The sequence below is a fragment of the Hyperolius riggenbachi genome, chromosome 5, assembly GCF_040937935.1.
Source record: "Hyperolius riggenbachi isolate aHypRig1 chromosome 5, aHypRig1.pri, whole genome shotgun sequence".
NCBI lineage: Eukaryota > Metazoa > Chordata > Amphibia > Anura > Hyperoliidae > Hyperolius > Hyperolius riggenbachi.
In genome coordinates, this window is record NC_090650.1 from 206,814,988 (window position 1) to 206,833,774 (window position 18,787).

At 43.4% G+C, this 18,787-nt stretch overlaps 1 protein-coding gene across 1 annotated transcript in view; it reads right to left on the reverse strand.

Annotated features, from left to right (window-relative positions):
• Positions 1–5,307: 5,307 nt before the first annotated feature.
• Positions 5,308–18,787, reverse strand: part of LOC137518578 (NFX1-type zinc finger-containing protein 1-like) — a 338,789-nt gene continuing 325,309 nt past the window's right edge. Inside the window, exon 16 of the mRNA XM_068236642.1 lies at positions 5,308–8,845. Within this exon, the coding sequence (XP_068092743.1) occupies positions 6,608–8,845 (2,238 nt within the window). The 3' untranslated portion in view covers positions 5,308–6,607. The remainder of the gene's footprint in view (positions 8,846–18,787) is intronic.

Genomic DNA, 18,787 nt, shown 5'->3' on the forward strand with positions numbered 1-18,787 from the left:
TAGAAAGGGGATACAACTCTGTCAATTAACTACTGGAAACAGAGTTAATATGGCCCTCCTACTCTACATACAAAAATCCCAACTGTCCACAAAGATTTGACAAGATATGGACACCTTGGTACAAAAATATAGACACAACAATATTTACCTTTGAATAATTAGCTGATATTATTTAATACCTTGATGAGCTCAGTAGACGTCAATCGCCACCTATTTTGTGGGGATGGGACACATCCAGGGGTAAGCTTGGGAGCCAATCTTTTTCCTTCCTTCTATTACATCTTCTCTTCTACTCTGCCTACTTCTTTCCCATCTCTCATTTTCTCTACAGCTTTGGACTACCTAAATACAGTGTCTATTATAACTCTATGCTAATATATATAAACTTCTATTTTGAGAATGGAACTAACAAAACATGCACAACTTGTAACTGTAAATTACAATACATACCGTATTTTTCGGACTATAAGACGCTCCGGACTATAAGACGCACCTAGGTTTAGAGGGCAAAAACCAGGAAAAAAAATACTAAACCTAGGTGCATCCATGGTCCAGGAGTGTATTATAGACCTTTCCCCCCAAGATGTACCTTTCTAAGTTACACTTCCCAGCTACACTAACCCCTGCTGCCCCCACCAACTATACTATATTACATCACAGATCACTAACCCCTGATACCTTCCCCTCCTACCCCTTCAGCTACTCTGCACTATACTACACAAACCCCTGCTCCCCCCTCCCCAACTACACTAACCACTACAATGACATTTCACATCTCACCAGCCTGGATGACATCTTCACAAAGTAGTCACGTCCGGTGTGAGTATTCAGGCTGTAAATTAATCTGACATCTGGAGTGGGGAGAAAGCAGCAGCAGCGCAATCCAAAGTCCTTCTGAAAGTCATAGCAGCAGCCGCTGTGTAACATGGCAGTACAGTACTTGTCCTGGCCGGGCCCCCTTCCCCCTCTCAGCGCATTAGCCTTGTGTCAGCGCGATTTAAAGTTCTTGCGAGTGCATAGCAGCAGCCGTAGTGAAGAATGGCATTTAAGTACGGGTCCTGGCCGGTCCCCTCTCCGTTCAGTAGCCTTGTATCAGCGCCATCCAAAGTGCTTGTGAGCGGCATAGCGGCAGCCGCTGTGATGTCTTGGGATGCTGCGCGTGGTTGTGATCCTCATGTCAGTGCGATCCTGGTAGCGATGTACATCTTTGGCCGCTATAACAAGTGTCCACACAGGCTTCCGTATTTCCCTGTTTACTGGCGCCCTCTCATGACGTGTGGACACGCTGCTGCTGCTTTCTCCCCACCGCAGACGTCATTACATTAATTAACATCACAAAAGAAACAAGCACCAGATCGGTAAGCTGGCACATTCGGACACATTGGGGGACAAAAAGTGCGTCTTATAGTTCCGAAAACTACGGTAAGTCATATCGAAAGATGTATAGTAATTAATTGTACAATTGACACCATGTTGGAGTCCTAAGTTGTACTGAACATGTTCATTGTTTTAAAATTAAAAAGTCACTGCAATGAAGCAACACCGAAAGGCTCAGAAACACCAGCATACAGTGGCTTGCAAAAGTATTTGGCCCCCTTGAAGTTTTCCACATTTTGTCACATTACTGCCACAAACATGAATCAATTTTATTGGAATTCTACGTGAAAGTCCAATACAAAGTGGTGTACACTTGAGAAGTGGAACGAAAATCATACATGATTTCTAAACATTTTTTACAAATCAATAACTGCAAAGTAGGGTGTGTGTAATTATTCAGCCCCCTTTGGTCTGAGTGCAGTCAGTTGCCCATATACATTGCCTGATGAGTGCTAATGACTAAATAGAGTGCACCTGTGTGTAATCTAATGTCAGTACAAATACAGCTGCTCTGAGACGGCCTCAGATGTTGTCTAAGAGAATATTGGGCGCAACAACACCATGAAGTCCAAAGAACACACCAGACAGGTCAGGGATAAAGTTATTGAGAAATTTAAAGCAGGCTTAGGCTACAAAAAGATTTCCAAAGCCTTGAACATCTCATGGAGCACTGTTCAAGCGATCATTCAGAAATGGAAGGAGTATGGCATAGCTGTAAACCTACCAAGACAAGGCCATCCACCTAAACTCACAGGCCAAACAAGGAGAGCGCTGATCAGAAATGCAGTCAAGAGGCCCATAGTGACTCTGGACGAGCTGCAGAGATCTACAGCTCAGGTGGGGGAACCTGTCCATAGGACAACTATTAGTCATGCACTGCACAAAGTTGGCTCTTACGGAAGCGTAACAAGAAGAAAGCCATTGTTAACAGAAAAGCATAAGAAGTCCCGTTTGCAGTTTGCCACAAGCCAGGTGGTAGACACAGCAAACATATGGAAGAAGGTGCTCTGGTCGGATGAGACCAAAATGGAACTTTTTGGCCAAAGTGCAAAACGTTATGTGTGGCAGAGAACTAACACTGCACATTACTCTGAACACACCATCCCCACTGTCAAATATGGTGGTGGCAGTATTATGCTCTGGGGTTGCTTCTCTTCAGCAGGGACAGGGAAGCTGGTCAAAGTTGATGGGAAGATGGATGGAGCCAAATACAGGGCAATCTTGGAAGAAAACCTCTTGGAGTCTGCAAAAGACTTGAGACTGGGGCCGAGGTTCACCTTCCAGCAGGACAACGACCCCAAAGATAAAGCCAGGGCAACAATGGAATGGTTTAAAACAAAACATATCTATGTGTTAGAATGGCCCAGTCAAAGTCCAGATCTAAATCCAATCAAGAAGCTGTGGCAAGATCTGAAAACTTTTGTTCACAAACGCTGTCCATCTAATCTGACTGAGGTGGAGCTGTTTTGCAAAGAAGAATGGGCAAGGATTTCAGTCTCTAGATGTGCAAAGCTGGTAGAGACATACCCTAAAAGACTGGCAGCTTGAATTGCAGCAAAAGGTGGTTTTACAAAGTATTGACTCAGGGGGGCTGAATAATTACGCACACCCCTCTTTGCAGTTATTTATTTGTAAAAAAATGTTAGGAATAATGTATGATTTTCGATCCACTTCTCACATGTACACCACTTTGTATTGGTCTTTCACGTGGAATTCCAATAAAATTGATTCATGTTTGTGGCAGTAATGTGACAAAATGTGGAAAACATCAAGGGGGCCGAATACTTTTGCAAGCCACTGTATGGGTATTTAAGTAAGCTTTACCTAACGTTGCTCACCGCATAGTGTAAGCATTATAGTGTGTGTGTACTGTTTCACACCAAGAGCGCATTTAAAGAGCTTTTCTGACTGCCAGCACTTTCCAGTGTTTTGAAAAGCTCTTGGGCTAGTTCACACCTATTTGCTATAAAATCACTCTATAATCGCTAGTGCTTATCAGTGTTAAACATCCCTATAAGTACATTATACCATAAATGTCATTTAAACAGCTGGTCAATGTCTATGGAAGAAATGTACACGTATTTGTAGGTAAGGTAAAACATAATACATTACACTGTGTGTGTGTGTGTATATATATATATATATTTTATATATATATATATATATATATATATACATACACATAGAATTGCATGGGCATTGAGTTTCACATGCATAATTAAAATGGCCATACACTGGCAGATGGTCTCCACATTCGACAAACATAGATCAAAATCAGATCTGATGGGGAACTATTACACACACTGTGCGGCTTCTAAAAATGTAATAAACTGTAATGAACGTCTGCTGCCTCAGTGCACGGCTGATTTCCAGGCAACCAAGGTTTAATACCATCTAAAATAACGCAACCCTGTCTAGATAGGACAAGACTGAAAAAAAAGGTAAGAGGTAGGACTCCCAATTGGTTCTTATTACAGCCTCTTGCTTCTTGTTTTATTTACAATAAAACCACAAAACTCGCCACTATTAGAAAGGCAAAGTGTTAGCAATGAAACCCTGACAGGGATTATTACTCTTTCCCATTATCTCCAATGAAAGCCTCATACACACGCTAGCGAGAACTAGGCATGCCTCATCTCTGGCCAACACCTATGAGTGAGCACGCTTGTTCCAGTAGCTGCAAAAAAGTAGTCCTTAAATACCATTTTACTGTGCTAAACAAAATGAGGACAATTTCTAATGATGCTTGTTTATTATCGCATATAACATTGATAAACTTTTTTTTTTTTCACAACACACATTATTACATTTGTGCTAAAAGATACAAAACTGAATATATGAAGTAGAAAAGGTGATAAGGATCATCAGTGTTTTCTTCCATATTTATTACAAAGACATGAAACAGTTCAAACTAAAGTAAATGAAGCTGTGTTAACACATTATGTAATTTTATTCAGATAACACAAAATAAATGTAGAGTATTTTTATACTGAGGGAAGAGATGCCTGGTAGATGCCTGGAAGCAGTATCTGGACATCAGGAAGACGAGGTGGTCTCCTCAAAGTTGAAGACCCTGTGGGTGTGTTAGGAGGCCATTACATCTAATATTATCTTAAAGAGAAACTCCAACCAAGAATTGAACTTTATCCCAAACAGTAGCTGATACCCCCTTTTACATGAGAAATAGAATGATTTTCACAAACAGACCATCAGGGGGCGCTGTGTGACTGATTTTGTGCTGAAACCACTCCCACTAGAGGCTCTGAATACCGCGGTACTCCTGGCAAACTGCCACAATGTAACAATGTTCACAGACAGGAAATGGCTGTTTAGAGCTGTCTAACAGCCAGAACAGCTAGAAACGGCTACATAACATGCCCACAGTAACAATGTCACCATGTAATACATGTCAGAATGTGAATCTGGGAGAGGAAAGATTTTACAATGAGCAAACACTGACTAAATCATTTATACATAATTATGGTAAAAATGAGGCACTTTTTTTACTACATTATTTTCAGTGGAGTTCCTCTTTAGGCCTACTTGATCTCTACTTGAGCTCGTCCATCACCGCCGGAGGCTGCCGCTCAGGCCCTGCTGGGCCGATTTTCATCAAATAAAGAGCAGCACACGCAGCCGGCACTTTGCCAGCCGCGTGTGCTGCCTGATCGCCGCCGCTCTGCAGCGATCCACCGCGAGCAGCGGCGAAAGAGGGTCCCCCCAGCCGCCTGAGCCCAGCGTAGCCGGAACAAAAAGTTCCGGCCAGCGCTAAGGGCTGGATCGGAGGCGGCTGACGTCAGGACGTCGGCTGACGTCCATGACGTCACTCCGCTCGTCGCTATGGCGACGATGTAAGCAAAACAAGGAAGGCCGCTCATTGCGGCCTTCCTTGTTTATTCTGGGCGCCGGAGGCGATCGGAAGAACGCCTCCGGAGCGCCCTCTAGTGGGCTTCCATGCAGCCAACTTTCAGTTGGCTGCATGAAATAGTTTTTTTTAATTTAAAAAAAACCCTCCCGCAGCCGCCCTGGCGATCTTAATAGAACGCCAGGGTGGTTAAGGAAAGGGGGGGGGGGGGAAGGTGAGCACACAGTGTTCTTATAGAGAGAGTGAAAAATCCTAGATGAGCATGAACAATCTTCCCCCCTCTTTTTTTTTAAAGGATAAGTATACTCATAAGTATTGTGTGCCCCCAAATTAACGTTATATGAATAATGCACTTAAAGGGATTCTTAAGTAAAAAAAAACCCTGTTTCTACTAACTATTGGGCATCAGGAAGAGAAATTGACATGCAGACAACAATAATCAAACCTAATCCTCAGACTGCATACATGTGGGTAATGCTTTCACACAGAAATGGTCCATAGTGAAGGGTTTGCAGGGAGAGGCACAGGGAAACTGGCAAAGCAGCAGACACTAGAAATATCTGTAGTGCCAAAAGTGGCACTACAGTGTGTCAAGTGAACAACATGCATTGCAATGGAAATTGTGGCCACAATAGACAGTCAGGGCCCTTTTCCACTAGCAAGCGCGATCGCAAGCGCTAATCACCTGCGCTTGCGATCACGCAGGCTCCTTTTTCCACTGTCGGCGTTCTGCTGTACCGACGCCGGGAATGTATTGCGATTGCGTCGTGAATCGCGCAGGACAGCGATCGCGTTTTGACAAAAACGAATCGCGATCGAAACGCCGTAGTGGAAAAAGAGCACCGCGATTTACATGTTATTGCGGTGCTCTAGCGATTAGAAAAACGGCTGCGATGCGCTTTTTAAATCGCATCGCAGCCAGTGGAAAAAGGCCCTTAAGAGGTTTAAAAATCATGGACACATTTTACTTGAATTATAAATCAGGGGGCATTTGGGACTGATTTAATATTTTTAACATATAACAATGTATCTCTTAATATTAGAACCAAACCAAGTAAGTCTAGTTTATACATGCCCTTCTCAGGGCATACATTAAAGTATAAGGATATATATATATATATATATATATATATATACATATGCCATGGCATAAGATATTGGTTCTGGCATATCTTTGTAAGAACATAAAACACAAACTTAGTAGCTTATCCTACTGAATCAATCAGAAGCATTAATTAACAAAATGAGATGAAGTAGAAACTGAGGCAAGAAAAATAAAGAGAGCCAGGCAGACTTTTGTAGTGACCCAATTCTGAACTGCTTCCATTAAAGGAAGTGGAGATAAAAGGTAACATGTTTTTCTTTTTATTCTTCATCATCACCAAATCTGCACTGCGGACAGGAATGTTGGCTTTTTTCATCTTTATTTGTGGTATGGATATGTCCTGCGTCACATTTGTGCCACAAATCTTGTCTCAACAAATTTGGGTCAAGTAGGCCTTTTCTCTCTCCTGTGCTTGTAAAGAGATCCAGTTTTATGGGAATCATTTTGGCCTTAGCTTGCACAATCTCCAGACTGATGGTGGGTGTTATAATACTTATCAAATCTCTGATAAGAGACACATGCAGATCTCTTCCTTTAATGAATAAGAGCTCTACCTGAAGAGCTAGACTTAGTAAGTAATAATTCCTTTCCATAATGTCATATTTACTTTTAGCTTCGTTAACGATGTTAGAAATTTTGGTAATAGAACGAATAACAGAGGGTGCAAATTTAGGAATCTCTTTTAATTTGTTTTGAATTGCTCCAAGCTTCTGCCAATACTGTATTTTTTCACATGCCAACATCACTGAGCGAAGTGTTAGATTGTCATCCTGCAACTTCTCCACGGTCTCATAAACATCTGAGAAGTTCCTTAATTCAGCTTCATTTTCACTGAGGTATATTTCCAGTGAGTTCATCCATTTGTAACTGATCCTTTCTCTTACCACTTCCAAATCAGAAAGGGTTTGTTTGATCTGGCTGCCATAACGCAAGTTTTGCTTAATGGGAGTGAAACACTTTGGACACGCCTTTAGTTTAATAACTTTGTCAGCTTCCGGCTGAGCCATCCATTCAGAGAATTTTGTCACCTCAAAAAAATGTGGACAGTCCATAAGTTGAACAAAGCGGGCATCTGGGTCAGCTTCTGTTCCAAAGAACAAGTCTTGTACCTCACTTGAATCACATAGCCTGCATTTCTTAGGGCATGGCTCCCCACAGAAACCTATGCATGGGTGGCCACATTTCAGTGTTTTCTTGCAAGGTTTATTACAAGCTTCTCTGTCACATGACTCCCAGCAAAGTTTTGTACAGCTCTTATGCTTGCACTTCCATCCACATTGTTTTATGCATGGAGTGCAAGGTTCACTACACTTATTACGACATTTATCATGAAAACAGTTCTTGCTGCAGGCACGGATACAAAAGCAGTCAGACAAGCATTTTTCTTCACAACGGTGACCGCAGAAAAGCACGGTGTTACACTGATCTGTACATTTCAGATGAGAACCTCCAAGGCAGCTACTGCAATTTCCAGGGCATTTGTGTCCACATGACAGAACTTCTTCACATTTTACAAGGCAATTTAACTTGGTGCCTTTGCTTTCTGATTCAATCTTCAAATGGCATAATGTAGTAACTGTGTGACCACATTCCAATGTCACTTTCACCTTTTCGGGACAATTTATGGTGCATTCCTGACCACAGGTTCGGACACACTGATGTCCACATTGTAAGTTCTTTGTACATGGGACTTTGCACGTGAAGTCTTCAGCAGGCATGTAGCAAGGGACATCTTGGGTGTGTCTGCATTTGGGAATCATCTTTTTCACAAGCTTTTTACATTTACCACAGACATCACTACAGATTTTCTCACATACATGGTTATTTTTACAAAGTACTCTAAGACAAGGCTTTTTACACTTAAAGACTTTATGTTCCTGATCATACGGGTGACATAGGAGTGTACACACATGCCCACAGTCTAAGCGGTGTTCACAAGGAATCAGGCATCCTCCTTCTGGAACACTATCAAAGTCTCCTGATTTGGCCACCTCTGTTATGGTGTTAGGATGATTGACACATTGCAGCTTCAGATGTTCTCCGATTTGTCCATTTGCTTTCAGCACATCATTAATAGCGCTCCAAAGTGGAACACTGGACAGAATCTGCATATTTCCAATGCAAAATAAACCTTTTTTAGCTCGTGACAGGGCAACACAAACACGATTTGGTATCTTAAGAAAGCCAACATTACCTTCTAAATTGCTCCTAACTAAAGATAGAATGATGATGTCATTCTCCTCTCCCTGATATTTGTCTACTACACATACTCGAACACCCTCAAAGTGAGACTTGGGCATCATTTTCTGTAAGCAATGGAGCTGTCCTGAGTATGTGGTGAGTATGGTGATCTGTGATGGTTCGTAGCCCTGAAGTATAAAATAGAGACAAAGCGACTTCACAAAAGCAGCCTCATGGATGTTTTGTCGACTTTTGCCGTCCTTAATGTGTTCTTCCAGATAACTGTGGTTCACAAAGAAGAGGTTGTGGCAAACACCCTGGATAACAGAAAATGATATACACATTACACTCTGTACAGCAGAAAAAAGATATGCACGTTACACTCTATACAACAAAAAGATATGCATGTTACACTCTATACAACAAAAAGATATGCATGTTACACTCTATACAACAAAAAGATATGCATGTTACACTCTATACAACAAAAAGATATGCATGTTACACTCTATACAACAAAAAGATATGCATGTTACACCCTATACAACAGAAAAGGATATGCATGTTTTATATTTGAATAAAGAAAGGCTTCAGATCTCATCACTGTTGCGAGAAGTAATGTTTTACTTTTTAAGATTATTTTCCAAGACATATCAAATACTGTGAGAAAAACACAGTGTGTTACAAAAAAACATATAAGACATGAAAATGATTCACGGCGAACCAGTGCCGTTTCTGTTAACTCAACATGTATTTCAAATATGCGCATATGTATATATCACCTCTTAGCATGTGTAAAATGACAGACAGGCGTAAAAAGAGGAAACTAACATTCCTTATAAAACACATGGCTGCCCCATGTGTGCTTATGAGAACTTTCAGAACCTTCCCCCAGCCAGCAGAGGGGAAACACCTAAATAGAGGATTCCAGGGTCCAGCGGTAACTACCACCTGGAATCCTCCTCAATTATCTGTGTGCTACTTCTGAAGGCAAGATGAAGGATATCTACTGGGTAGAAATGACTTCATACGAAAATGGCGTTTTAAGAAGAAAAAGAGAAAATAATAGAGAAAAGAAAAAGGACAGGAAAATCGAGAAAAGAAAAAACTAATGGACAGATACAGTGGGAAAAGAGACAAGGAAGAAAAGGGGAAAGATAGAAAACAAAAAAAACCTGCCAGATGTAGCTATATATGCCTAAGGAAGGTGGGGAATCCGGTGTCCTCAAACATCCAAGAAAAAACCCAGTCACCAAGGGCGGTCATGAAAGCTATATACTATTTATAAAAGCATTAATAATGTCCATCCAGGGCTACAAGCTGCTGTATATTAGTTACCCATTAAAGGGGCACTATGGCGAAAAATTGTAAAATTTAAAATATGTGCAAACATAGACAAATAAGAAGTACGTTATATGAGTAAAATGAGCCATAAATTACTTTTCTCCTATGTTGCTGTCACTTACAGTAGTAGAAATCTGACGGATTTTAGACTAGTTCATCTCTTCATAGGGGACTCTCAGCAAGGCTTTTATTCTTTATAAAGATATTCCCTAAAAAGGATTTAAACAATGATGCTGGCCAGCCTCCCTGCTCGCTACACAGTTTTTTGGCAGTTGGATGGAGCAACTGCCATTCACTAAGTGCTTTTGAAAATAAATAAATCCCAGAGAATCCCCCATTAAGAGATGGACTAGTCCAAAACCTGTCACTTCTGTCAGATTTCTACTACCTACTGTAAGTGACAGCAACATTGGAGAAAAGTAATTTATGGCTCATTTTACGTTTGAAAAAAAATGTACTTCTTATTTGTATATGTTTGCACATATTTTACAATTTTTGGCCTTAGTGCCCCTTCAAGTAATGTTTTATTAATTAATTAATGTAAACTCACCTATGTAATAATATTTATTTTATCTAGTACTGTATATACTAGTATTCTGTCCAGCACTAGAAATGTATATTAAAAAACAACTTATTTATCCATTTTTGTTAAAAAAAATTACAGTTTTCCTTGAATAAGAATACATGTCAACACAAGTTCACAACCAGATATACACTGTAAAATCCTACTGACCATCCCACACCTCTTGGCTGTTTTGGGCGAATGAGTGCCCCTAGCCAAGCCAAACAAATGTGCTTGAGAGAGAACTTGTTAACAGACTGTCACCATGTATGTGTATTACAATTACTGATGAACTTGCTTTGAAATATCTTGTTTCAGGCTAGGAACACAGTTAGCAGAAACGCTAGCATTGTGGAAAATGCTGCCTTTTTGCCTGCAATGGTAGTCAATGGGTTGCATCAAAAAACACATATAAAAAAACGCATACCGTATTTTTCGGACCATAAGACGCACTTTTTCTCCCCCAAAAGTGGGGAGAAACAGTGAGTGCGTCTTATGGTCCGAATGCTACATTCTGCCTGTTGTTCCAGTGACACTGTTGTTCCAGTGTCTCCCCATCTCCCCCCGCGCATTGCAAAGCCCCGCACAGTGCAAAACCCCGCGGCAGCTGCCACTAAATCACCATCGAATACAGGGCTAGCCGCCAATCCAGGAGAGGGCTTTGTAGCCCTGCGTGACAAATGCGGGCCAGCTCTCACAACACTTCGGGCTTCAGTGCGCGCGGCTCCCCCAAAGACACGTGCAGCAAGCCGACCACGTGGATCATACACAGCAACAGCCTGAGACTCGCAGCGGTGCGCGGATAACACATGTAGCCGCTTATGAGATCTTAGAGTCCCGCAGGGCTGAGTGATCACAGCTGATGAGTGATGACAGGTATGTGGGAGTTAAAGTGAAGGGCTAGTGAGTGTGGTGTGCATTAGTGGCAGCTGCCGCGGGGCTTTGCAATGTACGGGGGGATCACAGCTGATTGTGGGAGTCAAGGGCTGGAGTAGTGTGCCTTAGCTGGGGCATCCTCACAGCACGCAGGGAAGGGAGGCACAAGCTGCGCTTCTCTCCACTCTGTGCTTCATGAGAGTTACCCAGGCTGGGAGAAATACATGGCAGGGAATGGGGATGCATATTTGGTGATCTGGCTCTGGGCTTGGAAAATTGTTGCCACACAAAGCAATATTATCCTGTGGCTGCAATCATTTACACGAACATGACTCTTGGCATGTAGTCACTGGGAACAGGTGGAATTGATCCTAATCCACCTACCACCCTGGATCATTCCTAAATTACGCACCAATGACCCTGGATTACGTGTTGAGGAACCTCTTTATGAATGGGTGGATGTGCAATTCCTCCACAGTAGTGACACAGTGTTTAAGTGTTTGGGGGAAGAAGGTCCACAAGACACCCCTGCACCATAGACACACTAGGTTAAGTATTTTTTTTCCCTGATTTATGCCCTCTAATCCTAGGTGCGTCTTATGGTCAGGTGCGTCTTATGGTCCGAAAAATGCGGTATGCTTTTTGTATGCATTTTCAAACATGCATTTTTAAAAACACTGGTTTTGTTGCATACTTTTCAAAAATGCATCAAAAACGCACATACTGAAATTAAATGGTAACGCAATGTAATGCGTTTTGTATGCATTTTTAAATAAATGTTTTCTGATGCATTTCCACTTTCTGTTGTCTTCCTAGAGATTTGCATAAAAACGCAAAAGAAAAACGCATGGAAAACGCTTTGTATATACGCAAACCGCAAACAAGTAAAAAGGCACGCAAAACGCATATGCAAAAAAAGCAAACGCACAAAAAACGCACATGACAGAAAACGCAACCTTTCACGCACAGCCATGTGTACACCCAGTTTCAAGAATTGCACTGTGCTACTACTTTCAATTTGTACATACAGTAAATAAAACAAGATATTTAATGTTTGTGAACCTTTATAGCATTCTGGGTGGCTGTAGCATTTTGCAAAGCTAATTAGCGAGTGTGCTTCCAGACTTTGTAATACTTAACTATTTATTAACCTCTTGAGCCCTAGAGGTTTATAACCCCCTAATGACCAGGCCATTTTTTACAATTCGCCACTTCACAACTTTAACGGGTTATTGCTTGGTCATACAACTTACCACCCAAATTAATTTCACCTCCTTTTCTTCTCACAAACAGAGCTTTCTTTTGGAGGTGAGATTGCTGCTGCTTTTTTTTTTTAACCCCCCCCCCCACCCCTAAATTGGCCCTATAGACACATGCCTATGGTAGGGATTAGATTGTGAGCCCCTCTGAGGGACAGTTAACCCTCTGGGCGATAATCCCAAGCTGAGCTCGGGGTAAGCCGTCGCAGAGGATTTCTCAGGCCCTGGTGTGCCGATTTGCATAATTTTTTTGTTGTTGCTGTATATACCGATCGCCGCCGCTCCGCGTTGATTCACCGCTACCCGGCGTGCCGCGCCGCTCCCCCCCCCAGACCCCGTGCGCAGCCTGGCCAATCAGTGCCCTGCAGCGCTGAGGGGTGGATCGGGACTCCCTCTGACGTCACAACGTCGATGAAGTCATCCCGATCGTCGCCATGGCGACGGGGGAAGCCAAACATGAAATCCTGTTCTGAACAGGATTTCCTGTTTGCTCTGATTGATGGAGGCGATCGGAGGGGGTGGGGAGATGCGCTAGGCTAGCTACATGATTAAAAAAAAAAAAGTGCTGTGCCGCCCCTGGCGATATTATTATATCTCCCAGGAGGTTAAGTGACAAAGACTAAACTCTGTACAGTGCTGCGTAAGATGTCAGTGCTATATACATATGATCAGCAGCTGGCAGGCTGATCGCTGGGGCCCGTTGTGTACAGTAGACTGGAGCTCCTGTGAGCTGCCATCAAATCTCATTCCTCGCGTGATAACGCACATATGCTTCATGGAGGAACAAGAGAGCCGCTGTCCCACTGCAGTCCTGCTGTAGGTGGTCGGGAAGCGGTTAAAGCTGTTGAGCTGCATGGGCCACTTTCTGGTTACTGGAGATGTCAGATGGGTGTGGCAGAAGCAGGGCTGTGGAGTCGGAGTCGAGGAGTCAGAGCAATTTTGGGTACCTGGAGTCAATATCGGTCGTTTCAATAAACTGAGGAATCGGATGATTTTTAAACCAAATCCAAATCGCGTTGATTCACCGCTACCCGGCGTGCCGCGCCGCTCCCCCCCCCAGACCCCGTGCGCAGCCTGGCCAATCAGTGCCCTGCAGCGCTGAGGGGTGGATCGGGACTCCCTCTGACGTCACAACGTCGATGAAGTCATCCCGATCGTCGCCATGGCGACGGGGGAAGCCAAACATGAAATCCTGTTCTGAACAGGATTTCCTGTTTGCTCTGATTGATGGAGGCGATCGGAGGGGGTGGGGAGATGCGCTAGGCTAGCTACATGATTAAAAAAAAAAACTGAGGAATCGTGTGAATATCGGTCGTTTCAATAAACTGAGGAATCGGATGATTTTTAAACCAAATCCGTAGCCTTCGTAAAAATTAGACTAAGGAGTCGGAAAAATTTTGGGTACCTGGAGTTGGAGTCGGTGGTTTCATAAACTGAGGAGTCGGAATCGGATGATTTTTGTACTGACTCCAGGTGCCATGGAATGACCCACAACCCCTTCACACACCAGTACAAATTATCCACATTTCCCCCACACAAAGTAAAGCCAAATGTGAACTCACATTCAGGTCTGGAATGCACTAGGAGAGCTTTTCTGAGTGCTTTATGATGTGAAAAGCTCTTGCTAATGTAATGCTATGGGTGTGAACCCACTTGATCGATGTGATTTTATAAAAATCCCCCATTGCATTAGCAAGAGCTTTTTCAAATCACTAGCACTTAGAAAAGGCTGCTAGTGGGTTTGAGCCCTCAGATCTGTTCTCCAGCCACCTGCTATGTGTGAGAGAAAAACAAATCCCCGGATTTCTGTGTGAACCAGCACACCTACATGCATTACATCACAAAGCCACAGTAGTGACACAGACATCAATAAAAAACACTAAATTCCATCTACATGCACACTTTTTTTTTAAAGTCAAAATTTATTGAGTTTTTGTCATGATCGCTGCTGCAGCAGGTGCTGCTGGCAGTAGTAGTGCTGCAGCTCAGGCAGTTCTGATCTCTTTCCATGCAAGCTGCATAGCTTTGTCTGCCTTTCCCTGCTGTCAGCTTGTGACTGATTGTCATTCACCTGTGTGGGGATCTGCATGTCTGCTCCCATTGGATGACCTCAGTATAAAGATCTGCTTCCTGCAGGACTCCTCGGGTTATCATAGCTTCAGTTTGAGCCTGTCTTGCTGTTGCTTCGGCCCCAGATCGTGTTTCTTGTTCTAAAGATACTTTGCTGGTCTTGCATCATATATTGGTTCATTGCCAATGTATATGCATACCAGCACGTTTATTATTTTCCTTGTATTCGTGTTACGTTGATACATCAGTGTCGCTGATGTATACGTACACGAACTGTTTATATCCTGTGTTCAGTTAGTCAGCCTTCCAGCACGTTTTGGTAGTTTGCGCGTATCGTGATCACCCGTGCTGAGTTAGTTATCCTGCTCCTGGTTCTGTTTGTGGATTGCGTTCATCTCTGCGAAGAGATAACGAATCCTTCTGAATCCTGTTCTGTTACCGTTTGTGGATTGCGTTCATCTCTGCGAAGAGATAGCGAATCCTTCTGAGTCCTGTTCCCTGTATTGCTCCAGTCCTAGTCAGTGTTCCTGCTTATGTCATATATCGGTTCATTGCCGATATATACATATGTTAGTCAGACGTTACAAATAGCTTCATTGATAGCTGTAATTGTAATACGCTAGGAAAACATACTTATTGTATATTTGTCTGTGTTACGTTCATCTATCTTGATCCTGCTATTTCCTGACTATCCTGTCCTGTCTTTGTGAGGCACGCCATCGCTGCAACGCATTGCTGCCTCATTCCAGTCTGTCTTGTTGTGGACGCTTGCTGTCACTAAGTAGCGGCTAGCTAGCAAGCGTTCATTCAGTCTACCTGTCCTGATCTCCTCAGTTCTGGTTTATGCGCTCAGCGCTACCTTGCGCTGAGACGTTATCGCAAAAGTATTGTTTGTGGCTGTCGGATCTGCACCGGCTCTGTGCGCCACAATCTCGTATTGGAGTCAGTCCTCCCCTCCACTATACTAGGGATAGCCTGTTTCCTTGTGCTAGTGTGTGAACCTCCTTCACGTCAGCTCATGCGTTGCATGCTGACTGTGGAGAATACACCACCAAGCCTAACAGTTTTACATTTTAATGTACAACACAGGTCGGAACAGTCCGCCAGAACAATTACAGAAACAAATAACACAGTTACACAGCTGCAGCAGAACAAAGATACCCCCCCAATCAGGATATTGTCTAGGATTTAGTAGCTGAGAATCACAGATACCCTGGATTCTGCTATTTACTTAACTGAGGTCTAAATCAGTTGCATCTAGCCAGCGGAACCAGATGTTTTCAAATTTTTTTATTAGCCATTCGCCTTTCATAGACCTCCTTGAGAGTGCGGACCTCCTTAGTTATATAGGAGACCTATTCCGACACCTTAGGTGGACTAGGCTGATTCCAATGTAGAGTAATTAGCTTTTTGGCATAAAATAACAGGTTGCGAAATAAGAGCTGCTTGGGGGCTGCCAAGATTTGGGTGTTTATGACACAGAGAAGATAGTACTTGGGAAGACGGGGAATGGAAGCTCTTGGGAATAGCTTAAAGGGAACCTGTACTGAGTAAAATTATTTAAAATAAACACATGAGGTAACTTTCAATGAACATTACATAGTTACCTTGCCATCAGTTCCTTTCAGAAGCGCACCATTTTCTTCTGACAATGATCTCTTCCAGTTCTGACAACATTTTGTCAGAACTGAAATATATCAGTTGCTGTCAGTTATTTATCAGTTGCTGTCAGTTATAGCTGAGAGGACAACTGATGTGCCAAGTAATGTCTGTTTCCCTATGGCTCAAGTGGGCGATGTTACAGTTTAACAGTGTGCTGACCAGGAAGCTGTTATGGGGTAATGGCCATTTTCAAAATGGAGGACGGAGAATTCCCTTGATCACAGTGGACAAACAGGACGCGGGAAAGGAGAAAGAGATTGAGGAGTAGACTACATGGGGGTAAGTATGACTTGTGTATGGTTATTTTGACTTTTAATTTTTAGTTCCGGTTTTCTTTAAGGATCCATTTCTCAATTTCTGTCCAGTATATTGAGAGGTGTGGGCAGCTCCACATGATATCAAGAAGCCACCATCTTGCTGTCCACATCTATTGCAGGAACTAGAGGTTTGGGGGTTAAAGCAGTGTAGTTTGGCTGGGGTGAGATACGCCCTGTGTAGTAACTTGAGGGCTATCATCTTATTTCTGGCTGAGATGCATGAAGCATAAGTGTATTGTAAAGCTTCTTCCCAATCTGAAAGTTCTAGATCTGGGATATCAGCCTTCCATTTATCATAAAGTTTTGACATAGATGGAGTAGTAACCGGGAGGATTGTTTTATACAGCGATGAAAGAGCTTTAGAAAGGTCTTTAAGGGCTGTTTTGGTTCCTATAGGAAAAGTAGAGACCATGAGAGGGGTGTCTTTGGAAGAAAATTGAGTTTGGAAGGCGTGGCGGAGCTGCAGGTATCTAAAGAAATATTTGTTTGTGAGTTGGTATTGGGATTTGAGTTGGTCGAAGGGCATTAATTGGTTGTCTTCCACAATATCCTTAAAGAGACACTGAAGCGAGACTAAATCTCGCTTCAGGTCTTATATATAGCAGGGGCACGTGTGCCCCTGCTAAAACGCCGCTATCCCGCGGCTTAACGGGGGTCCCTTCACCCCCAACCCACCCCCCGCAAACCAGGGTCGGAAAAAAGGTCGCTGGACCTGATCTTCCTGGAGGCAGGGCTAACGGCTGCAGCCCTGCCTCCAGTCGCGTCTATCAGACGCGCATCGCCGCCTCTCCCCCGCCCCTCTCAGTGAAGGAAGACTGAGAGGGGCGGGAGAGAGGCGGAGGTACGCGTCTGACAGACGCGCATGGGGCAGGGCTGCGGCGGTTAGCCCTGCCCCAACCAGGAAGCGCTCCCCCGCTGCTCGGAGGGGGTTTGGGGGGACAGGGACCCCCGTTAAGCCGCGCTATAGCGGCGTTTTAGCAGGGGCACGCATGCCCCTGCTAGCTATGAGGTCTGAAGCGAGATCTATTCTCGCTTCAGACTCTCTTTAAGTCTGTAGATCCCACTATCTGCCCAAATGGAGGGATCAGGGATTGAGAGAAAATGAGGAAGGGAAGTATTGTTCCACAAAGGGAGGTATGGGGATACCTGTCCAGGAGGACACTGGAATTTCTTAACCGATTCCCAGACGGAAATTACTGTCTTCATAGATGGCGTTAATTTTTGGGAGCATTTAATTCCCCTATATGGGAGGCTAGCCAGAGCCGTATAAGAACCCATAACTGCCGCCTCGCTGGCTGTGGCCGGGTTATCTGATGAGCGGGAGAACCACCAACGGGCAGTCACTAAAATGGCTGCCCAGTAGTAGAATTTAAAAACAGGGACACTAATCCCCCCTGCTTCTTTAGGTAGCTGGAGGGTTTTTAGTGCTATTTTGGGAGTTTTTGCATCTCAGAGGCACGAGGTAATAGAGGAGTCTATATCTTTGAAAGTTTGATTTTTGATTGCAACAGGGGAATTGCGGAATATATAATTGAATTTGGGAAGAAGGTTCATTTTGATGGCGTTAGCCCTGCCTAATAGAGTGAGAGGGAGGTTCCGCCACGCCTTACATTTGTCTTTAAGTAGCTCCATTGCAAGTTCCACATTAAGTTTTGGGAAGTCCAAAACGTTTGTAGTAAACTTAATTCCAAGATATTTTATTTCAGATACCCATAGTAATTGAGAATGTCTACCAGGCGGGGGAGGCGCAGGGTCAATTGGAAGGATCAGGGATTTGGACCAGTTTATTCTGAGGCCAGAAAAAAGGCCAAATTCCTGGATAACCCTGAGGGACATCTCCAGAGAGGTACCCGGATCATTGAGGTACAATAGTAGGTCATCTGCATATATAATGAAATCTTTTCGTGTAACTCTCCTATTTGTAGGCCTTTGATTGCATTGTCAGCTCTAATTTTGATAGCTAGGGGCTCTATTGCCAGTGCGAAGAGGGAGGGAGACAGGGGGCAGCCCTGCCTCGTCCCTCTTCCCAGGGGAAAAGTCTCTGAGGTCTGGAGACCGGTTTTAACCCTAGCTACTGGTAGGTAGTACAGCGCTTGAATCCATTTTAGAAATTTGGGCCCAAAACCAAACCGGTGAAGCGTCTCTATGAGGTATTTCCATTCTACTGAA